Below are 24,059 nucleotides of genomic sequence, written 5' to 3'. Positions count from 1 at the left end.
AACATCTAAAAAAAAAAAAAAAAAAGAAAGTATCTGGGCCCAGGGTTCCAGGCACATTCCAGAGGAGCAGAGGCAAGTTCTCGTGCTTAGAGAAGTCAAGTAGACCTAAGAAAAGAGAATGGTGGCCAAGTAGCATTGTTTAGCCTCTAAGCTCAGAGAAGGAGGGCCTCCTGCAGCCTCTGAGGCCAGGGCCATCTTTTTGGTGGAGGCTGGCCCTACACTGACTGTGAGCCCATGTGGGTTGCCGTGAGGACTGGAGGTAATGTCTGGCAGATCGTAGTTGTTCAATGAGTGGTAACAACAGCACAGACAAAGGAGGCATTAACTGGCTGGGGGCCCAGAGAAAGCTCCCTGAGCAGCTGAAGTTTGAGTCCTGATGTATAAATAGGAGTATTCCAGATAAAGGATGGGACAGGACGTAGATGAGGGGAGAGGCATTCCAAGAAGAGGGAAAAGCATCTGCAAAGGCACAGAGGCCAGACAGAGCACAGCTAGATCTGGAAACTGCAAGTATTAAGGGTGTCCAGAGTGTAGGGGTGTGTGTCAGAGGTGGAGTGGTGAGAAACAAGACCAGAAGATCTGGGGGGAGGGCGTGAGGAGGGGGTGAGTAGAATCCAGACAAAGAAGTTTGAAACAATGAGGAGCCCCTAATGGGTTTTTAAGCAAGGGACTGATAGAATTAGATTAATGCTTTAAATAAACATGCATTCCTATTTCTTTATGCCATCCCAACTTGCTGTTCCAGAAAGGACATCAACAGGCATGGCTTCCTACACACAAGGACCAACACACATACAAGGGGTGTTCTCTTTGAGAAGGCACTGTGTTGGGTGTTTGATTTCAGGGCCATCTCTCCTCTCCAGGTTTGCAGCCAGCAGAGAGGTCATGATATCGTGGGTGGGACCACCCAGAATCCCAAATTTAGGCAGGTGAGTAAGAATCCCAGGAGGTTAAGGCTGGCAGGGACCTTGGAGATTCCCTGGTCTACATCCCAGCTCAGGCCTCAAGTGACAGATGAAGGGACTGTGACGCAATAGGGTGACAGCTCTCATGTGGGTCACACGTTCATCATTGTCATACCAACTCCTGGTTCCTGTGCCTTCCACTAGGGGGTCGTGGCCTCACTAGAGTGGAAAGTGTGGGCTCCGGGGTCTGGCGGCTGAGTTTGGAATGCAGCTCCATTGCTTCTGACTGTGCAATGTGGGGCAAGTTGCTTAACCCCTTCCGCCTCAGTTTACTTCTCTGAGGCATGAGCCCAGCATCCAAGACCCTGGCTGCCGCTGCCGTCATGCCTTCCCTTCCTGCTATGGCGAGGGCTGAGTCGTCGCAGAGCCAGCCCTAGAGGTGGTCCCAAAAGATCCTCCCCATTTGCAGCCAACCCTGAATCCTCAGGTCCCTGGTGGAGTAGGAGGGGCTGACCTTTCTCACTTTTGGTCCCGTACATTTTGATCAGGTGAGCTGCGTGGCCAGCAGGGGGCAGTGCCAGCCAAACCTTGACTCTAGGGATTTCAAGGTAACCCTCAGGCTGTAGACTCAGGGGTAGGACCCCCTTAGCAGTAGTTCATGCTCCCATTTTACAGAGAAGGAAGCTGAGGAAAAAACAGGGAAGGCAACATGCCCAGAGCACAAGTGAGAGCAGAGCTGGGACCCAGTCAGGGCCTCTCCCAGGAGCCAGGGGTCTGGGATGTCAACTTTGGATTTATAGCCGACTGCTCTTATCTATACATCCACGGGGGTGAGGGCTGGCATGAGGGTGTGGGTTAAAAATATTCATCTCATGAATATAAACAATTGAAATATGGCATAATTTTTATATTTCCATTTAGGTGTTTCTTCCTTTTTAAAAATCCAGACACTTTGAGAAAATTAAATGGCCTGGGCTGTCTCCTTCCCTGAGACCCTGGACTGGGCCCCTGATGCCCAGCCCTACCTGGGTCCCTGTCATCTTTCTTCTCCACACAGTGAGGGCCCCAGCTTATTCCGAGGGTGCTGTGGTTTGAGCCCGTTCTAGGATGGTGAAGGGATGGCCCAAGGGATGGGCAGGGGCCTGGTCTGGGAGTTCCGACTCTCAGTCCTGAGGGTCACATTGCTCCCTGTTCACAGAGCCCCTGTGTGCACAGGGCTTTGGATTGCCCTTCCCACAGAGACCCATCATCCCTCCTCCCTCCCTCAGCCCCTACTAACAGTCCCCAGGCTCACCTGGTGGGGGATGGGCAGCCTGGTCAGGGGGCTGAGGCCCAGCAGCGGGGTGGTGGCCATGGCAGCAGCGGCAGCCATGGCTGAGGAGGCAGCCAGAGGGTCCACGGGCAGCTCCGGGCTCTGCTCCTGCTTCACCATGACCGAGCACAGTTTGTGTCCCAGCACCCACGCTCCGTGTTCCACATCTAGGGAAGGGGGCAGGACCCAGGCTCAGGGGACTCCTAGAGCAGAGGGCTCAGCCCCTCTCCTGGCCCCTTGGAGCTGCTCTGGACAGGACTGTGGAGAGATGCTAGGGTATACCAGGAGGCAGGCGGAAAAGGGCAGGGAGCGGCGCTTGTGAGGTAGGAGGGCTGAGTGGGCTGGGGCCAGAAGAGGTGGGGGCATCTTCTTCATTCAGCAGTTTACAGAGTGGGCTTGGACAACAGACCCCTCCTGACTGGCTGTGTGACTTTAGGTAAGTTGCTTAACCTCTCTGAGCTTTAGCTTCCTCATCTGTAAAAGTACCTGACAAGAAGTAAATGTTCAATAAATGGCAACTATTGTGAATACAATTATTGTTATTGAGTAAACATCTGCTGAGCACCATGCTAGGTGCTGGGGATCTGGTGAGAGTCACGAGCAGTTTAGTGCAGTTAGAATGCAAAGGGAAGGAGAAGGTGGGGTCAGAGAGGCCAGCAGGGATGGCATGGCCTTGGAGCTGCGACTTTGTCAGATTTGTAATGTTGAAAAAGATCATTCTGCCTGTGTGTGCAGACTGGCCCGGCAGAGCGAAGCAGGGAGACCCGCAGGAGGCTGTTGAAATTGTCCAGCGAGAGAAGGTGAGGCACATGCTAAGGCAGTGGCAGTGGGGATGGAGAGGAAGGAACATACTGGAGACAAATTTAGAAGGAAGAATCCACAGGACCTGGTGCCTGGGGGGGCATGTGGGGCGTGAGGGGTGATGCTCAGGTTTCCCAGGGCAGCGTCCACCTTGTGGGCCTCCTGGCCTCACCTGGGTCACAGGGCTGCTGGGCATCCCCCCTTTTCCTGATGGGTGCCACTCGGCGTCAGCCCTGCTCCTGGTGGCCCCAGCACCTGGCTCTGGTGAGGCAGAGGTCTGAAGAGCCAGCATGGGTGGGCTAGAGGGGACTCTAGCCTTTGGAACCCACTGTGGGTGGAGAGAGGGGTCAGCAGCTGCCTGATCCCACCTCAGAGGCTAGGCCCTGCCCTGCTGGGAGGCTGAGGGCCTCAGTTCTGGGCTGCAGGCTGCCCCTGGGCTCCAAGAACACCCACAATCTTCCCAAATTACAGGGCCAGCCCGCCGGCCTCCGGGAAGCTGCCCCCTGCAAAGGACCCACAGACAAACTGCTCTAAAAATAGACTTGGGGTGGTGAGGAGTTGCCGGGCTGGGAGGCTGTCCACCCCACATGCTACCCTTCCCCAGGCTGGGGCCTGACACCCCATCGAGGTGACCTCCAGAGGCTGGGCTGAGGCCAGGGCACACAGGGAAGTTGAGACCTCCATAGCCACGAGCCCTGGAGCCACTTAAAGCCCCAGAAGGTGTCCCTGCCCTCAAGCGGCTGGATGGGGGCCGGGTACAAAGTCCCGTCTCTGCCCCTGGGGAATCTGAAAGACCCTCAGAAGCAGCTCACACTTCTTGCACTGAGTCTAATTCTAAGCTCTTGCTGCATATGAATTTGTGTATTCCTCCCACCAACCCTGGCGGCGGGCACTGCTATTCTGCCCATTTAATAGTTGAGAAGATTAAAATACTCACTCAAGACCATTGTCCTCCAAAGGGAAAGAGGAATAAGAACCCTGTTCATGGTTCTAGACACGATAGTTTTAATAGGACTTTTATACACATAAGGAAATAGTCACTAATTTTACATATATATATATATATATATATATATACACACACACACACACACACATATATATATGAAATGTGCTGGGCACTGACGGAGCTGGGTACTTTTCATATATATATTTTTAATCCTGGCCAGAATTCTCAAGATACCTAGTGTCTTCATTTTGTAATTGAGGAAACCGAGGTCCAGAGAGGTTAAGCAACTTGTTAAAGATCACACAGCAGCCGGTTGAGGCACCAGGAGGCACACCAAAGCCAGTACCCTTTAGCGCCCCTTAAGGCTGGCAAATGTGGTGGTGGCATGGGTGTGAGGTTTAGAATCAGGGGGCCTGCTTGCTCCCAAGTTCCTGCTCTGCATTGACTGTGTGCGTAACCTAAACAACTCAGCTTTCCCAAAGTCTCATTTTCCTTATCAGACAAATGGGGAGTATGATAAAAGTGATCCTGACCTTACCTGTGAGTTGTGAGAAACAAATGAGATAATAACACGAAGGTACTTTGTAAACTGGAGAGTGCTATAGAAATGTTTATTGTTATTCCCATTTGTAGATGAAGAAACTGAGGCTTATCAAGGCTAAGACATGTGTCCAAATATGATGCAGCCATATGAGGAAATGCCTAAAGAGACCATTTCTAGGTGGGGCACAGTCTGGAGTTCTCAAATGTTGATCACCTGAGAGGAAAAACTCAAAGGGCCCTTTGCTTAAAAGGGAGGGAGGTGGGGGAGAGGAGAGCTTTAGAGAACCCTACCTTTGGCAATAAAAGTAGGGTGCAGGGGAGTTCCCTGGTGGCCTAGTGGTTAGGATTCCGGGCTTTCACTGCCGGGGCCCGGGTTCGATCCCTGGTCGGGGAACTGAGATCCTGAGATCCGTGTGATGTGGCAAAAAAAAAAAAAAAAGGGTGCAGGTGTTTTGCCCAGGTAACATCTCAGAGGACATCACAGTGTGAGGAGGTGGTAAGGTTCTAGAGTCTTGGTGACTTGTCCACATTTATTGTTTAATCCTCCCCTCGCCCCCAGCTGTTCCATCTAAGGCTGGTTCCCAGACCTAAGCATGCATCAGAATCACCTGGAAGGCTGGATCCTCCCCACAGGGTTTCCGATCCAGCAGGTCTGGGTGGGACCTGAGAATCTGCATTTCTAACAAGTTCCCAGGTGCTGCCCCTGGTCTGGGACCCACCCTTTGCACATCACTGACCTAAGTCAACCAAAGACCCTCTTGAGAAGTGCCCTTCTGGGTCTGACTTGCAGAGGAACAAAAAGGCGGGGGGCTCCCCTGAGAGGTTTTTGTGGGAGCCCCCTCAGGTCTGGTGTCCCTCCTCGGGTCTGGTGTCCCTCCTCTGGGTCTGGTGTCCCTCCTCGGGTCTGGTATCCTGGGCTCCGCCACCCCTTCTTACCTTGGGTGGTGTCCTCCATCTTGATGGGCACAATGGGGCTCTGAGGTGCCGAGTCACCACTCAGGGAGTAGCTGTGCTCGGCCTGGATGCCCGGCGTGGGGGAGTCCAGTTCCATGTCCAGTAGAGGGCTCTTCTCATCCAGCACGGGGTCATCAAAGAAACTGCTGAACAGGTCGTTGGAGAAGTCCTCCATGTTCTCTCCAAAGTGGTCCAGGTGCTCAGGGAAGTGCTAACAAAGGGGGAGGGGAGAGGAGGGAGTCAGCTCACCCTGGAAAGGGGGGCGCAGATGCTGCTCTGGTGGTGCCACCAGCCCTGCCACCACCACCGCTGTCCCCGCAACCTCCCCATTACTCTTCCCTCCATCATTAATACCACCACCACCACCACCAACATCCCCCCGGCCCACATCATCATACCAACTATTATCATTTCTATCACTACTGTCACCCCGTCATCACATTACTGCCACCACCACCTCCACCGCTGTCTCTAGCCTCTCCGTCAGTATCCTCAAGGGTGAGTCCTGGATGGTGTGAAAGAATCCAGGCGATAGGACACAGGGCTTTAGTGCTGGCTCTGTGACCTTGGTCAAATCACTTAGATTGCCCAAGTCTGTTTCTCAGTCCACCCTACTTCCTTCATGGGAGGACTAAGTACTAAAGAATAAGTGTATCTATGCCAGCAAGTTTGCATTCCAAAGGCAATATCAGTGACTTTTGTATTCTCTTTTGCTGGAATGCAAGGTGGTGAGATTATTGAGGACTCTGCCCCCCTCATTAGTACAGTCCCCACTTGTCCGCATGCCTCCAGTGTCTCCCTTTTCCCAGCCATTCTTTATACCAAGAGATTAGGCTCCAGAGCCATATCATTTGGATTTGAATCCTGGCCCTGATGCTCCTAGCTATGACTCAGTGCCGTTCAAACTGTGGGTGGTGACTCATTAATGGGTTGTGAAATCAATTTAGTAGGTCACGACCAGAATTTAAGAAAAAAGAAAACAGAATAAAATAGAGTAGAAAAATATCAGAGTGCACATAGGGAAGTTAAATACTTGGTAGATTTTTTAAATCTCAGTTTTGTGTATGTGTGTGTGTGTATGTTCTTGGGAAGGATGTAAAATATATTTCTCAGAAACAAAATAGTCTGAAAAATATTGGGCTCCACGATCCTGGGAAAGTTGATTAATGTCTCTGTGTTTCATTTCCTCCTTTGTACAGTGGGGATGATAATAGTTCCTATCTGCTAGGGTTATTGTGAAGATTAAACAAGTTAATGCATGTCAAGCACTTAGAATAGTCCCTGGTACATAGTAGTTACTCAACAAACCTCTTATTAGTAAAGCATCCAGTGGCTGGCACATAGGAGGTGCTTGTTTTTTCTCTCTAAAGAATTATAAATATGTTAAGGAAATGTTGTTCATTCTTTTTTTTTTTCTGGCCGCACCACACAGCATGTGGGATCTTAGTTCCCTGACCAGGGATTGAACCTGCGCCCCCTGCAGTGGAAGCACAGAGTCTTAACCACTGAACCGCCAGGGGAGCTCCCTGTTCATTCATTTTTTACTGACTGAATGAATTTGTTGGGGCTTTGCTTCTGGCCCTGGGGTCCCACCTGGAGGGTGGGTAAGGACTGACTTCTGGAGTCCGGAGTTGTTGGCTTTCTGGCCTGGAATACTTGGAGCCTGTCCTAGTCTGGAAGGGATGAGCAGAAAAGCCCTCTGTCTGAGAATAAGATTCAGAGCCACATGAGCATCTGTGTGTGGGGGGCAGGGGATGAGCCCAAGCTCTGCAGATAAGCTTTCTTTTGACTCCTAGCTCACTCCTTGCTAAGTTTACTTCACTTCTCTGGGTCTCAGTTTCCTCATCTGTAAGGGGGAAATAATAGTTCCTACCTCACAGTGTTGTAATGAGGATCAAATATTTGTTAGGTGCTTAATGCTACCCTCATAGGATTATGAGGATAAAATGAGGAAATACATATAACACATGTATACAAATAACATATGTATATATCTATACAGCAAACACATGTAACACTGAGAACAGGGCCTAGAATGCAGTGAGTGCTCAATTACTGTTAGCCATTGTTATTATCAAAAGCCTAACTCTGGGCCTGAGGTGAACGGAGCCTGGAGCCAATGCAGGGAGGTGGCTTGGTCCTCCCCCCAAACAAAGCATGGATCAGAGAATCCATGATAAAATGAGTTCAGAAACCCATCATCTTAAGTACTCTCTCCTCTCCCCAGCTTGTCAGAACTTACCATCTGTATCCTACACTTTTCTTGTGGTTTTAACTTTCTGAAGTGCTTTCATATGCATTGTCTTATCTAATCCTCACAATTACCCAAGGAGACAAGGAAGTTGCATATCTATATTTGACAGGTAGGGAAACCGAGGCTCAGGGAGCCAAGGAAAGCAGGGAAGCATCCACAGCCCCAGTCACACCCCAGTCCTCCCCCAATGGCAGCAGACATTCCCCTGATAGGGAATTGCCTGTCTGTCAGACTTTGAACTCCCTGAGGTAGTAGGGTCTGGACTTGTTCACCTGCTGGGTCCCATCCCCTGGCCCAGGATAGACACTCAACAGTTATTGGTGGAGGGACAGGGCCTTGTACCCCCGAGGGCAACGCCATCAGTATGTCATTCGTCCATCAATGCCTGGGGTGAGGCAGTACCAGGAAGTCAGAGGCTGAACAAGTCTCCAAGACCGTGATCCCAGCCAAAGGCCATTTACAGAGTGCAATGCCCCCCAGCCACCTAGCCAGCCACAGTCCGGACTGTGCTAGCTACACCCTCAGCAGAGTCTGCTGGGGGCGCCCTCTCCCTCCCTCTGTCTCTCTGTCTCTCTCTCTCAGGGTCTCTCAAAGGCCTGGTGTGAGGCCCAGTGGGAGGGGGTTGTGAAGAGCCTAGTGAGTCAGCTGCTAAGGTATTTCTCCGGCAGCTGCTTCTCAGGCGATAAGGGTTTGCCAAGCCCTTTCCCCGGGCCTGGGAGAGGAGAGAAGCTTCCTCCAGTCTGGGCCGGGGTCCCTAAAGGATTCCAGGCAGATGAGCCAGGTCCTTCTCAGAGACCCCTTTTGGGGTGCCCGCAGGCACCTGCTGAGGGAGATCAGTTGGTCCCCGCTTTGTGAGCAGTCCCACCCCACCTGCTGGAGACAGCAGCAGAGGCCCAGCAGGACAGAGCTTCCAGAGGGTGGGAGCCAAGTGGAAGGGGAGGGCGGCCAAGGGGCAGGCGGATTGGGGGTGGGGGACACTCAGAGAACCCAGTACTCCTTGCTCAGGGCTTCCCTGTGTGCTGGGTGGACCTCTGGGGGCCACGGTGGGATGTCCCATCATCCCCAGGTCCACCTCCTGCTCATGCGAGCGTGCCAGAGGGCCTCCCTTTAGAGACCTTTGAGCCCTATTTCTATCTGGTGTCTGGCCTCTCAGAGCAGCCCAGTTATGGCTGGTTTACACCATCAATTTAGAGGCAGAAGGGACCTGAGAAAGCCCATGGTGCACGCCCCCTCTCCCCACCTGCTAATGAGGAAACTGAGGTTCAGAGAGGGACCTACCAGGGTCACACAGTGAGTTGGTGATGCTGAGAGAGGGGTTATCCGCAGCTCTGGGGCTGCACAGGAATGGGGAGCAACTTCTCCTTCCTGTCCTCTCTTCTTCCTCTCTACCCACCCTCCCCCCAACCCTGGAAAGCCCCCTCTGGAGATCTCAGGCCTCCTCAGCTTCAGCAAGGCCCCTTGTCCCTTCTCCCACCCCCCAAAACCACACCCAGCTCTTTCTCCAGTTCACACACATAAAATTCAGGTTTCAGACTACCTGATGGAAAATGATTGGGAGTGGGAGGCAGGATCCTATAGACGGCAGGGAGTCAGCGTCCTGAGGGGGATAGGGTTCTACAAGGGGGTGAGCGTTCTACCGGGGGTGCCTTTCCAAGCAACTGGGGTGGGAAGCCAGAGAAGGAAATATTATGATTTGTTTCCCTCCTTGTTGAAGACTTTTTCCAACAGTCTTGCCAATATAAGCTCCTTCTCGGCTGCCACGCGCAGCCGGCGCCGGCTCCCCTCTCTTGGAGGACAGGTCCCGAGCTCTCGGGCTCTCAGCCCCGCGCACCCCTCCCCCTCCGGAGCATCTCCTCCCGGAGCCGGGTCTCAGTCGCCGACCCTTTAAGTTTAAAGAAGGAGCGTGTCCATTCGGCCCCTCGTGGCCCACGAGAGGTTAAACGCCGGCGCGCGGGGGGCCGCCCCGCGCCGGAACCCAGCATGCTCATTGGTCGGATCTGCGGAGGTCGTGGCCAATGGGAGGAGGCTGCGAGACGCCCGCCGCTGGAGCCGCGGGGAGGGGGCGGGAGGAGGGCACGGCTCGCGCGGGGTAGGGTTCGCGGCCTCCGCCGAAGGCGCGGGCTGTGCAAGGTTAGAGTGTGTTTGTCTTGTGTCCCTTTCTGCACCTGGGGCAGAGGCAGAGATGGCCCCTTTGAGCTTTCAGGTGCGCCTGGCAGTTCTATGGTGCCCTAAGACCCTTATCAGCTGCGTGGCCTCGACCCCGCACCGGGAGCCCGAGGAAGTGAAGACAGAGGGGAGGCCAGGCCCCAGTTCTTAAGTTCCTTCGCGGCTCTTCCAGCTCAGCTCCTTCCTTCCCTCCTCGAATAATCCTACCTTGGGCGCATTGATGGGGCAACGGGGTCTCTGTCCCAGGTAGGGGGAGGTGGGACACTCCTGGGCGGTAATAGCGCCGTCTGAGGCTCCTCTCAGTTCGCCTCCCCTAATTCCTCCCTGGGGGTCGATGCGGAGAGAAGGAAAAGCTCTGGGGGCGCGGCTGTCACCTGAGGGTGTGTGTGTGGGAAAGAGGTTCCCCCACTTGCCGCAGCCTGAGAGCGCCCCCTTCTCTCTGACCCCTACCCCTCGGTGCCTGCACCCCCATCCGGGGCTTCTCCCCCTCCCCCGGTCCAGGCTGATTCAGTCTGTGTTTGGGGAAAGGAGGGAGGAGGCCGGAGTGGGTCCAGGCTGAGCTGTGGGATAAGGAGTGGGGGGAATGCCGAGCCCGGACATTCCTTCGGAGAGAGTGAGCTCTGGGGAGCGATGGGAGGAGAGTCCTCTCACATTTCCCCTTCCCCTCCCCCGCAGGTTAGCCACCCCCCCTCCACTGACCCATACATTCCGGGACGGTTACTTGCCTCGTGGTCACTAGAAAATTGCCCCCATTTCTAGCTGAAGGGCCACCAGTCTGAGTCACTGTTGTGCCCTGTGTGTGGCGGTGAGGGGTGAGGGGTAGGGTCAAGAGAGAGCAGGGAGGGCCTTGGGGAAGGGAGGTGGGCCCCTGGGTACCCAGTGGTCCTCCTCGTCCTTAAGCATCACCATCCAGTCATTTGGGGATAGGGGGAGATCCAGGCATCTTCCCAGAGCTAGACTGGAAGGCTGTCCTATGAAGGAAAAAAGGCCCTAGACTCAGACTCAGGAGGCCCCAGTTCAAGATCCATCTGTGCTGTGAGACCTGAGCAGGGGCAAGTGGTGTCTCCTCTCTAGGCCTGTTTCCCCATCCATTCCCCAACATAGTCCGTGTTCCTACTGAGGCAGGGGTGGCAGGCATAGGGTGAAGTGGACTAGTCCTCAGAAAGTGGCCTCTTTTCCTCTGCTCTGGCATCTCTGGGGACTGTGAAGGGATGGAGCCAGTTTTCCTCATCCCTGGAGCCAGCCCCTCCCTGAGCCTTCCTGGCAGGGCACAGGGGTGAAGGGAAGCACATTGTTCCAGCCTCCAACCTCACTCTCATCCCCCATTCCCCACAGGCCCGGGGAAGGCGGCTGCTGAGGTTTCATATTTTCCCCCTACCGAACTCTTCACCACAGAGCCCAAGTCCAAATAAGCAGAAATGCTTCCCTGTGTGTGTGTGTGTGTGTGCACATGGTACACAGACGTGGGCTGTGAGGTTCTTTCTTACACGGGGAAACACCATCTCCCTGACACCACACAACATAAGACCCCCACATTTAGACACATTCAGACTGTTCCCTATACAGCCTGGCACAGATACTAATGTACATACACACTCTCTGGGCTCACATAGGCTGACACTGGCAGGCACTGACACAGACCCAACAAGGAAACACTCCTCAGATGTGATCAGACAGACACAGACTCCCATGTGTGCACACACACACACATACATGCAGTTACCCCAGACAGTCACGGTCACAGACATGGGCATGCACACTCTCACACAAACACACACAACATCTCACAACACCACAGCACTGAATGCTGACTGTGCCAAGCCACGTGCCTGAGTCATGTGACCCCCCAGCCAGGGAGCATTGGGAGTCCCGGGCTTGCCTGGGGCTGGGACGGTGAGGGCTGGGACTGGAGGAAGAGTACCATGGTGACTGAGCTTTTCTGTGCCTGTGTGCTGGAGAAAAGAAGTGGGAAAGGAAAGGGCAGGCTGGTGCCAACCACAGTCTGCCGCTGTGCAGAGCAGGGTCCACAGTCTCTGCAGCCCCCAGCCCTGTTAGTCTGGCTCTCCAGTTCCCCCTCCTGACACTGTGGTAGCCCTTCCCTGGCCGGACCACAGGTCCCTCAGGAAAGTGAAGAGCTGGCCTACAGGTTCCCAGCCAGCCCCTGGCATCTTCTGACCAGGCGGCCCATGTGCTGTGGCTCAACCATGGTGTGGGTGCCAGGTACTGTCTGGGCAGGAGGAAGCGATGGCAGTTAGTGCCGCCGCCCAGGGCTGGGATTAGCTGTGACTGGCACTGCTGAGGGCACAGCAGCCCAGGGTCTGGCTGCTGGAGATGTTGGTCCATAGGCGGTAGCCGGAGGATCCCTGTGGGACAGCTCAGGACACTGGAGACTGAGTGCCAGGGCTGGCGCTGGGGGCCTCTGGAGAATAAGGGCATCTAGTCCCATCCACTTATTCATCACTCGTGCATTTGTTCAGTGTTTACTGAGGACCTACTGTGTGCCCAACCCTGTGGATACAGAGATGAACAAAGCCCAGTTCCTGCTCCCAAAGGGCTTCCTGACTAGTGGTGTGACCACCCATTTATGAAGGTAGGTCCAAGGCTTGAACTCTGATCTGTCTCCAGAACATTCTCCACTTTGGGATTTTCTAACATAAATATGACTATGTGACTCCCCTGCTCACTATCCACTAATGACTTCCTCTGCCCCAGGACAGTTTCCAACTTCCTTAGTATAGCCCGAAATGATCCAGCCATGTCACCTCTGTGTCTCGCTGTGTCCAATTCTCATCTTTGTCTCCAAAGCCTAGCACTGGTCCCAGCACATGGTAGGTTCTCAGCTCTTTGCTGAGTGACTGAGTGACTGAATGAGTGGGCTAATGAAGGAATGTGCCAATGAGCAAATGGACTGAGGCCTTTTTTTCTACAGCTGAGCCTCCAGGAGTGACTGCCCTGAATTCCGCTCTGATGCCAGCTTGCTCCTGCTCCAGGCAGTTTCCATGCGCCTGGATGCCTTCCCTCAGCTCCTCCCTGGTGGGGCCTGTTGTACCCATTCTCTGGGTTGTTCTTTCCCAAGGTCATTTTGCTCTTAAGCCCCAGCCAGAACAGGTACCTGGGGACCACAGCCCCCAACTCAGCTCTAGAGGAACTGTCCCCAGGGTTAGGCCAGGTCCGAGAGTATAAACGGAGCCCAGTGGCCAACCGGCCGAGCTGCTCTTCCGGCCCCTGGCCAGCTGGAAGGCCCTCTTGGGCTGGAGCCTGCCACCAGGCTCTGGCTGGAATTCCCTTGGCCTCTTCCCTCTCCTCTGTGCACTCAGCATTCGGCCTCTGGCTTCCTCAGCGGTCCCGGGCCTGTCTGAGTTGTCCTCAGGTTTTATTTTTGGAAGAAGTTGCATTCTCTCTCCTTATTTACTCCCTTCCTTCAGGGAAGGTGTGGGACCCCTGGGCTCGGCTGGGGATCAGGCTGTGACGCCAGCCCCTGGGGTTTGGACTTCTCTGGGGCTCCCAGGGGGGGGAACCTCCAAAGATTCTTGACCTGATGCTTCAAAGCCATCTGACTCTGCCCTCCTTCCCCCACCCAGTACGTGACTAATGCCTGCCCCTGCCCTTCTTGAAGAGCCCCACGATAGCCAAAAGAAATCATTACAATTTTAGAGCTGAAAGGAATTCTGGCATCATTAGGTCCATCCCCTTTTACTGGTAGAAGCAATGTAGTTCAATGGTTATAAGCAAGAGAGGCAGACAGATCCAGTTCTAATCCTGGCTCTGCTGCCTACTGTGTAGCCTTGGGCAAGTTACTTAACCTTTCTGAGCCTCTGTCTCAGCTATGAAATAGGGGTACTTATATCTACGCCACTTGTGAGGTTGCTGTGAGGGTTAAATGAGACAACATTTGTAAAGTGCTTTGTACAATGCAAGACACATAGAAGGCTCTTTTCAAATGTAGCTATTATTATTATTATTATTATCATTATTATTACAGAGAGGAAAACTGAGAGCCAAGGGAAGGAATGGACTTGCTCAGGATCATACAGCTCAAGGTAAGCAGCCATTCTCAGAGTCTTTCCTCTGTCTCCATCTCCCTTCCAAGCAGAAGGGAGGGGGCAGGCACCAGCCCAAAGGAGGAATCTCCTTGAGTCAGTCGCATGGGCAAACCCCTGGGTCTTCCATGGCTGCCTCCTGCATCAGGCCCGGGCCCTCCTCTGACTCAGGCTTTTCCTCCACTGCCCCAGGGGCTTCTTGCTCACTGGGGGTGAGAGGTCCAGGGAGGAGACCCCAGGCTGAGGATCCACCTCAGCCCCAAGGTGGACCCCAGGCCAGTGGGACTATGAGAGGAGGGGGAAATGCTGGGTCCTGACATCACAGAGCAGAGAAGCTGGAGCCACAGCCATGCAGGCCAGCTGGGGCCCTTCCAGCACGTCCAGATGTCTCAGGAATGTGCTGAGCTGGGAACCACCTCACTCCTTCCCTCACCACCCCCAAGCCCTCATCCCCTCATATGCTTGCTCAAGCTCTGCCTCTGCCCCACCCCCTACCCTTCCTCTTTCATCTCTCCCTGGGAGAGGCTTGTTCCGCTGTCCCTCTGGTTCCTTGCCACAGTCCAGCTCCCTCTCAGACCTCTGAAGGGGTCGCCAGAGGCAAGAGCCCTTCCCCTTCTGCAGACCCCCTGGTCTGACTATGACGGGTTGGGGTGGGGGAGATGGAAGCCTGAGCTAACTGGGAGGGGAAAGTTCTGAGCAGATAGTGCCTGCCAGATCCCAAATGTGGAACTGATTTGCAGCCCTGGGAGAGAAAGGGGTGAAGGCTTTGGGGTGGTAGAGGGCAGGGTTGGGCCTCTTCTCCGGGAGGATGATGAAAGGGGCTTTGGGTATCTTGTCCCAGTTGATGGGTGGGAGGGCCAAGGAGAGGAGGTGCCAAGCTGGGCTGGGCTCAGAAGGAGGGCTCAGATCCTTCTAGGCCGCTGGGATCAATGGGGACATGCTTTGCCTGATAGTGGAGGGTCCTGAGGGGGTGAGGGAACTCCATTAGGGTCTTGGGGTTGGGCCAGGAGGCAGGACATGGTTCAGACTGGAGCTCTCAGCCCCAAAGAGGGACAGCTTGTGTCTCTGCAAGGGTGGAGTTGCCTTGCGCCTCCCCAGGCCAGCCTGGCCCCAAGTGCTGGGGATGAGAGAGCCAGAGGGGAACTGGTACTCCTGGCCAGTGTGAGAGTGACATCAGGGCAGGGGGTAGAAATCAGAGGAGAGAAGGGACCTGGGGTCAGTTGCTGCCTCGGGCTGCTCTGGGCACAGAGAGGGGCCCACAATGCTGTCTTGGGGGAGAGGCCCTGATCATACAGACAGGCTGACAGCTGGGATGCCCTAATGGACTCTAGACCTCCTAGCACTGAGACGGTTCAGGGGAGTTGGGACCACTGCCCTGTCCAGCTCAGAACTATCATTGAGAACTATCACTGGCTCCCTTCTGCCTGCTGAAAAAACTCCCAGCTCCTAAGCACAGCATTCAAGGTTTGTCACAAATTGATCTCAACTTTCCATTATAGCTGGAACCCCTCATCTTTCCTTTCCCTCCAGCCTCATTGGATGACTGCTCCCAGTTCCTTAAACCTGCTGTAAGCTCCATGGCTGCAGGGCCTTTGCTTGTACCATTCCCTGTGCCTGGAAGGCCTTTGCCTTTTATCTCCTCATTCTAACTCCTATCATCCTTTAAGGCCCAACTCAGTGCTGCTTCCTCCAGGAAGCCTTCCTTGATCACCCAGCTGGAAGAGTCCTCTCCGTCTTATACCACTGTAGCATTCATAGGCCACTGGTTAATATCATGCCTTGAACTCTAATTATCCACAATGGGACCCATCTCTCCTTCTAAACTTTAACCACCTTGAAGGTAGGATATAGGATGGATTTCATCCTCGAACCCTCTGCAGGGCTTCACATAGGGACTGGCATACAGTATACGTAATAACAATAATAGCTAATATTTATATGCCAGGCACTGTTCTAGTTCCTTCCGTGCAGTACCTGATTTAAGTTTCAGAAGATCAGGTAGGTACTATTAGTACTGCCATTGAATGGTTAAGGAAACTGAGGCACAGAGAAGTTAAGTAGCTTACCCAGTTTATTTAGTTAGCAAGTGGCTGAGCCAGGATTTGAACCCAAGCTCTGATTGCAGAGCTTGTGCTCTTAAGCACACATGACAACACTGGATGTTGAAGGAATAATGATCAATTTCCTGCTGTCCCATCCCAGCACCTAGTACAGGGCCAGATACAAAATATGGGCCCCCATTCCAGGCACTGGGTCCTCACCTGGGGCCCCAGGTTTGCTCATCCCTGGCCATCCCTCTCCTGATGCCCAGAAAGATAGCCCTGAGAAGAGGCCTGGGGTCTTTTGCCTTTACCCAAAGAAAACAGCCTTTCAGCTCCAGAGAGGTCCGATAGGTAGGCAAATAAAATCCCTATGATTACGGGTCAACAAAGGGACGAAGATGGGACATTCCTCCAAGGGCAGTCCAATGCTGAGGACCGTCCTTTCGGGCAGTGACAGCAACAATCAGAATAAAAACAGCAGCAGCAACAACTACTGTTTATAGAGGGCTTGCCGTGGGCCATGCACTGTGCTAGGCTCTCTGCAAGAGTTATCTAACTGAGTCCTTGTAAGAACCCTGTGTGCTACAGTCATCCTTACTTAATGGATGAGGAAAATAAGCTCAGAGAGGTTAAGGCACCTGTCCAAGCTCACACAGATGACAAGTGGTGAGAGCCAGGATTTGCTCCCAGGTCTGGGCAGGGCTATAACCGACCACTAATGGTCACCCCACCCCACCTCAGCTATGGCTTGGCTCCCCAGCGCTTGTCGAGGTGTCTGCCATCTGACCTGTGGACTTGCTGTCTGGTCAGGTGGGGTCTGGGAATAGACACCAGGTCTCAGGAGAATTTCTGTTCAGAATCTGCCCAGAGTGGAATGGATTTAGAGTCTACAGCTCAACTTTTCCCCAAGCTCATGCAACTTTGAGAGCCCAGGATATTGAGAGCTGGGTCGATTTCTTTAGCTGGGTAGTGAGTACCCAGGTATCCATTTTATTACACTTTGTAATTCATATACATGCATTATACATATTCTCTTATGTGCACGATATATTTCATAATAGAAAAGGCCATCATAATTAGGAGATTGGGATTAACATATACACACTACTATATATAAAACAGATAACTAACAAGGACATACTGTATAGCACAGGGAACTCTACTCAATATTCTGTAATAACCTATATGGGAAAAGAATCTGAAAAAGAATGGAGATATATATATATATATATATGACTGATTCACTTTGTTGTACACCTGAAACTAGCACAACATTGTAAATCAACTATACTCCAATAAAAATTAAAAAAAAAAAAAAAAAAGAAAAGGCCATCATGATAGAGTGAAAGGTAGATGTAGGATTTAGGTTAAGATTCACTACTTGATAAATAAATAAAATCCACCTAAAAAAAGAAAAGTACCATCAAAACTGGAAGTGTGGAAGTGTCCTTTCTCCCATTACCCATCCACCCACTCGTTCATCCATCCATCACCACTTCTCACTCCTTCCTTCCATCTATTCAATAAATAAACATTTCCTGAGCACCCAGTCGCTATAACTAGTGAATAGATAAAAACAATTGCCTGACACTCCCTGCCCTCAAAGAACTCTCAGTCTAGTTCAGCAATGAGGAAACCAAGGCCCAGAAAGGGGAAGTGATTTGCCCAAGGTCACACAGAGAGTTAGGGAGATGAGGTGAGGAGAGGTGAAAACATTCTAGGCAGCGGGGAACACATGGGAAAAGGCTTGGGCCTGTCTGCCTCCCCAGCAAGTCCCCTCAATTGCTGCTTTCAAACTGCCTCCTGGCTCTCCGTGAGGGCCTGAAGAGCCTGCCTTACTCCACTGCTGCTTTCATTTTTGTTATTCTTTTGGAAGGAGAAGAGGGGGACAGCTGCTGCTGTCCAGCTGTTCTGTCAGACCACACAGCCCAGCCCAGATGTGTCAGCCTCTCTGTGATGGGTGAAATGGCTCCTGGGCCAAGAGCCAAGGGCCAAGGAAGCCGCAGTGAGGGTTCTGTCCTGGGAGTTGGGAGAAGAGGCACCTTCAACCCGGCAGCAGGGAAGCCCAATATTCCTCCAGCTGTCAAGCTGGCCTCGCTCATGATGTGGTACGTCCAGGTCATAAGGATCAGGATTTTGACGTTCCAAGGAAATCACCCTTGATCTATTTTCTCTAATGGTCAGAGTCCTGGGCTGTATCTTGCCCCTCCCAGCTTCCCCAGAACCAGACTTCCTCATGCCTACCTTCTGCCCAGTCCTGCTCCCCAGTCCTGCTTCCCAGTTCTACCATTTACTCTGCCTGCTGAAGCGGGTTACTTCGTGTCCCAGCCAGAGCAATGCTCATGGTCTTGACTTAACTCCACCCAAATCTTCTTCCTCCATCCTGCCCCCTGGAGCGCTGAGACTTCCAGAAGAACAGCCTGTTCTCCAGCATCTGGAGCTGGTTTCTTGAGGGAGGTTCAAGAGCAAGCCAGGTCCCACAGAGGGATGCTCTGAGAGGGCCTTGGTACCAGGACTTGCAGGAGGCACATTGTATGGGGAAGGGAAGACACAAAGCGGGGCTGGCCTTCATCCTCCCCTCTCCTGGCACAGTGGCCAGGCCAGACATAAACAGACCCTCCTGGGGAGTCCTGGGAACTGCAGAGAGCAAAGGTCCAAGTTCCCAGGTGGGCCGGGGAGTGGCATCCTAGAGTGAGGATGAGGAGAGGGCAGGGGATGGGATGTGCAGTCTCTCCTCTGACAGGCCAGGCAACAGGTGCTGGCTCTGCCCTTAAAGCTCTAGGCATCCATGGTGCCCTAAGGATGGGAGTGGGTGAGCGTGAAGGCGGGGCCCCTCTGATATCTGAGATCCCAAACGTTCCTGCCCTGGAGGGCAAAGTCCAAACCAGAACAAGAGCGGGAGAGAAGATGGTGATTTCTCCTCCTTGACTCCATGGGACCCTGTCCCGAGAACAGCATTTAGATGTCCCCTCCTCTGTAAGTGTCAGTTTTCTCATCTGCACAGGGGCCAATGATGCTTCTATAACAGGCTCAGTAAAAGGGACACGGCCCCAGTCCTCCCTGCTGAAATGCCTTCCAATAACTCCTTTGCCAATAGGGATGGGGATATTGGAGAGGGAGGGTGGGGAGGTCACCTCCTCTGAGAAACTTCCATGACCTCCAGCCCGGCTGGAGGCTCCTCTTCGGGCTCCCATCATGCCCTGCCCCATCATGGCGCCCCGCAGTACTGCTCTGTCTGCTTCCCTCTCTGTCTCTCTCCTTTGGCTGTGAGTGGCTGGAGGTCATTCTGCACAGTGACCAGCACTGGCACTCCTTTAGTTCCCAGTTGTTAAAGGACGGATGTATGTATTGAAAAATAACCAAGCGAATTCCCGGCTGGTCCAGGGAAGCCGGAGGGACCTCACAGCAGATGGGGGCACAGGCAGCATTTTTGTGGGATCCAGTCCGCATCACCCTCAGGGCTGGCTGGGCCAGAACCTGAGAATCCACGGCCCCTTCTGGAATTATCAGTACACTTCTTGAACACTCAGGCCTGTCTTTTTAAAAACAGTCTCCCCTTCCCTTATAGGGACTGCCTATAAGGGAGTCTGAAGTCATTTTCTCTACAAATACAGTAAATCCTTGAAATAGAGCAAAGTACACTACAATGTGACCAAAACTTGGCTTCTGTCCTATGCCTGGGACCCATCTCAAATAAAGGTGGGAAAAACTCTTATCTTTGTGGGGCTGGTAAAGAAGTGACTGCCTCGTGCTCCTTTGGAACTTCCTCAGTTTGGTTTGCTGCATGCACTGAGGTTTCACAATCTTTATACTTTTGTGCTTTTTGTGGTAGTACAGACCAACTGAAAAATACCACTTTTCATTGATCCTACAATAACATAACTCCACATTTTATATGATTGAAAATTTTGGACTCAGCTTGTTTTATGGTTGAGTTTTACTATGCTAAGCGCCTATTTTGTGCCACGGTACTGTGCTAGGTCTCTGGCAATGAACACAACTGACATGGTCTCTGTTCTTAGGGAACTTGCTTTCTCACAGAGGAAGTGGACAATAAGCCGATAAAATAATAGCAAATTGAGATATGAGCTATGAAGAAATCAAAGGACTGAAACAGGGACTTCCCTGGCGGTCCAGTGGTTAAGACTCCACGCTTCCACTGCAGAGGGCATAGGGTTTGATCCCTGGTCAGGGAACTGAGATCCCCCATGCTGTGTGGCACGGCCAGAACAACAACAACAGCTACAACAACAACGGACTGAAACAAAACAATAAGGGGTCCCACTTGAGGTGGTTGGGGAGGCTTCTCTAACGAGGCTTCCTTTGAACTGAGTAAGATGGGATGGAGAGAACTGGAAAGCATTCTAGATGTCAGGAATAGCATGTGCAAAGGCCCTGTGGCAGGACTAGCAAAGACTTAGTTTTAAGCTGGGTGAGTGTGGATCCAGGAGTCCCAGTGAACTGAACAAGGGGAAACTGGGGAAGATGGAAGCCCTAGAGCCAACAGGTGCTCAAGGGTGAAGCCTAAGCCACAAGTTCAAATCTGCTGTGCATCTGTCAGCTGTAGACTGTCCTACACCAGGGGCTGTGGGGGTCTGTGCCAAGGGTAGGGACGACTCAAGGCAATGATAACTCATTGGAAACCTTCCTGAATTTCAGAGACAGTGTGGGCTGCAGGACCCTGATGGCTGGGAGTAGAGAGCATCCTTTTTCCTCCTCCTTCAAAAATGTGGGGCCTGGCCTGAGGGTTAGGGAAAAAGGATTCATTCAGCAATGGTTGGTTGAAGCCTCCTCTGTGCCAAGCACTGTACTGGGCACTGGGGATACAGCAATGAACAAGACAGTTAAACGCCTGCCCTCAAGGAGCTCACATCCTAGTGGGGGGAGCAAAAACAAAATAAAAAGCTGCCCAAAACACACTTAGTGTTTTAGAGGAGAAGGAGGTGTCTGGGGCCATCTCCCTTCCTGAAGGGGAGCCCTGAGATTTGGGTTCCTCCATTCGTTTTTCTCTATTAGTTCTTTTGTAGTGGATTCTACTTGGAGACCAGAGTGCCTTGGCCCTTGGGTCCTCTTTCCTGTTGGTGAGAATTTAAGGAGAAACACATGCACATGCGCTCGCACCCCTCCCCTTTTAAGGGCTGTTAAAGACCCACACACAGACATAGGAACACCCAAATGCACATACTTCTCTAATCTCCCTAAGTCCCCCAAAGGCTGGGGTGGTGGAAGTAGTAATGGTAGTGGTTCTCTGCTTCCCCACTCAGCTCAGGAGAAGGCAGGCTGGGGGCCTGGGGAGCAGTGATCAGGTTTAGCCCTCACCACCCCGCTTCCCCTGGGCTGGTCCCCGGTCCTGGTCATTCCCACACCTGGCCTCCCCAGCTGCTGGGAGGTGAATGAGTGTGCTGGGCAAACATCCTTGCAGCTTCCTGCTGTGCCCCTCTGAGACAACAGAACTCCTCTTTCTCCTTCTCCTCCTCCCCACACCCTCCCAGCTGGGGCTTCTCTGGGATCCAAAGCTATTTCCCTCTAGAGAAACCAGAGTCATCCTTTCCCCTGAGCCAGAGGACGGACCTAGTGTCTCTCTCTGGAGACATGACCTGTTCTCCCTCTGATCCTTTATCCCAGTTCTCTGAGCACCAGGCCCTCTCTCATACCTGCCCAGGGGCTGAGGGGTCACAGGGTCCAAGGGAAGAGGGCTCTAGGGAGGCCACATCAGGAACTGTGGGAGAGTGGGGAGGGGATGGGAGAAGCCCCCTCACCTGGCAGGAAGGGCAGCTCCTTCCGAGGGATGTCTCTGAGAATCACATAGACAAGATTGCAACAGGATGAAGGTATCCTCACAGAAGGAAAAATACAGCACCCCTGGCCACCTCCAAGCACACACGGCTTATGCAAAGTATGCAACTCATTCTCCTGTCTCTGTCCAAGAGATTGCATATTTCTTACACAGTTGTGTTCAGGGTAAGCATCCTTTTTGATTTTTGCCTTTTGTACAGAGTAACAGAGCACACACGGTTTCCACCGTGACTTTATGGCCTTTATCTGGATTATTAAGAAAGATAGTGAATAACCTACCCTCCATCTTCCAGACTGAGAAGCACACAGACTTCACCTCTTTCCATCTTTAACCCTGGAAACACTTTCCTATCCTCATGCAGAATGAAGAGGGAGCTGGGGATGGGGTTGGTATGGGGTCCCAGCTGGGAGGGACCTTAGACATCTAAACGACGGAGGCACCAGAGAAGGAAGGTGACCTGCTCAGGGTCACAAAGCAACTCCTACCAGAGTACTCCTTACCACTACCCCATGTAGTCTCCAGAGCATGTTAACTATGGAAACTTACCTGGCAGGCATCGTCCTGCATTAATCTTTAATTAATTTTCTCACTAAATCTCTATAATAACACCATGGGGAAGCTTCTATATCTCCATTTTTCAGATGAGGAATCCAAGGCCCACAGGAATAAAAGTCACTTGTTTGAGCTGCCCAGCTGGCTGGTGGCAGAAGCACAGCTAGAACCAAATTTCCTGATTCCCAGCCCAGGAGTTTTCTTTCCTCTTAGAAATTCTTTCCTCTCCCCCTGCCTCACCTGGCCTTGCTTAGGCCCAAGATAAGGAGCTTTCCCAGCAGGGCTGTCCCTCCCCGGGCCCAGTACTGGATACCACTGTCTGATCATGATCATGCCTCCTTTCCTGTGCTGGACCAAGGCCCAGATGAGCAGCTGGGGATGCAAGGCTGAATGGAGCAGCAGGAAGAGGCTGTAGGCGGCCGAGTTCATTCAGAAGAAAGTCCAACTCAGAGCTGCTGAAGGCTGAGGGAACCTCACAGGGGGGCTCTACCAATAAAGGTACACGCTGCAGCAAACTTCCTCCCTCTGACCAGTATCTGTTACCAACTCCAGGAGGGGCGTATGGAACCCCAGATCCCTGCTACTTCATTCCTAGGACCTGTGCCAGACCATCCTTAGAAAGAATGATCCAACCTCTTCCCATTTTATAGACAAGGAAACAGGCCCGGGGAGGAAAGCTGCTTGCACGGCCCAGGCTCACAGGCAGAGGCAGAAGCAGAGGGAGGACTAGAGCCCAGGTCCCCCCCACTACTGGTTCAAGCCCTCTCCCCTCTTCCCCTCGGCTTGTCTGCAGGAGTGTGCTCTCTCCGACTGGAACCAGGGGCCTTCCTAGAGAGCAGGGTGACCTGGATCTACTGCCTAATGGAGGACTGGGAGACCTCTCACCCCATGCCTCCCTGACTCAGGTTCCTGTCCCTGGCCTTGTTCCCCACCAGCAGCCTGGAACAGTTTAGGTGGAAGTCCAGGATGCCCAATCCTTTAAGTCTCAGTGCACTTGGCTCTTGTCTGCCAGGTTTATCTTAGGCCCAGGAGTTAGAGGCCAGCAAATAGAGACCCTTGAGATGATCACTGGGTGTGTGTGTGTGTGTGTTTGTGTGTGTGTGTGTGTGTGTGTGTGTGCGAGCACGTGCACGGGGGGTGGGGGGGGAGAGGGAGAGCCTGGCAGGTCACTGCATGGGGTGGGGGAATCCCCCCAGATCCCCCAAGCAGCCCACATTTCAACCTGGCAGGCCCTTCTGAACCCAAAGATTTTCTCCCATTACCGAGCCCATCCCCCCCTCCCCCCAGGGCCTTAGGGCTGAGCCTGAGAGAGGGAGGGAGGGAAGAAGAAAGAAGCCACGTTTCCTTAGGGAGGGAGGGGAAGAGAAAGAGAAGGACAAGCCCGGAGACAGAGACAGTCACGAAGCCACAGGGAGAGAGAGACAGTCAGGGAGACATAAGGGACCGAGAAACAGACCTAGAGAAAGACCTCCCTCCTTCTGAGCGATCACCCTGTGCTGCCCTGACCAGTTGAGGGTCAGGTCCCTCCCTGGGGGATCTCTGGCCTGACTTCCTGGGGAGGCCACGGCAGCACCCCTATATTTCCGGGTCTGGCTCAAAACCCGGGTCTGGCTCTGGCCCCCAAGGGGCGTCTGGTCTCTGGCCCTCGAACACTCCCCTGTGCGCCCCCCAGCGGAGGACCAGACGCAGAGCCACCGAGGTCTTAAAGGGGGCGCAGGAAAGGGCGCCGCCAATTTGCTCCCAG

At 53.0% G+C, this 24,059-nt stretch overlaps 1 protein-coding gene and 1 long non-coding RNA gene across 2 annotated transcripts in view; one reads left to right on the top strand and one right to left on the bottom strand.

Moving 5' to 3' along the window:
* CREB3L1 (cAMP responsive element binding protein 3 like 1) overlaps window positions 1-24,059 on the bottom strand; it is a 35,742-nt gene that overhangs the window by 10,694 nt on the left and 989 nt on the right. The window contains exons 2-3 of the mRNA XM_068554892.1: window positions 5,447-5,675; window positions 2,200-2,384 (exon numbers count right to left, since the gene is read on the bottom strand). Coding sequence (XP_068410993.1) covers window positions 2,200-2,384; window positions 5,447-5,675 — 414 coding nt within the window. The remainder of the gene's footprint in view (window positions 1-2,199; window positions 2,385-5,446; window positions 5,676-24,059) is intronic.
* LOC137772062 (uncharacterized) lies at window positions 12,360-22,825 on the top strand. The gene is made up of 3 exons (XR_011075453.1): window positions 12,360-12,474; window positions 13,867-13,924; window positions 22,674-22,825. It is a non-coding gene; the product is annotated as an uncharacterized lncRNA (long non-coding RNA).

The sequence above is a fragment of the Eschrichtius robustus genome, chromosome 11, assembly GCF_028021215.1.
Source record: "Eschrichtius robustus isolate mEscRob2 chromosome 11, mEscRob2.pri, whole genome shotgun sequence".
In the NCBI taxonomy this organism is placed as follows: domain Eukaryota; kingdom Metazoa; phylum Chordata; class Mammalia; order Artiodactyla; family Eschrichtiidae; genus Eschrichtius; species Eschrichtius robustus.
Note: the sequence above shows the minus strand (reverse complement) of the source record. Positions and strands in the feature narration are given on the sequence as shown.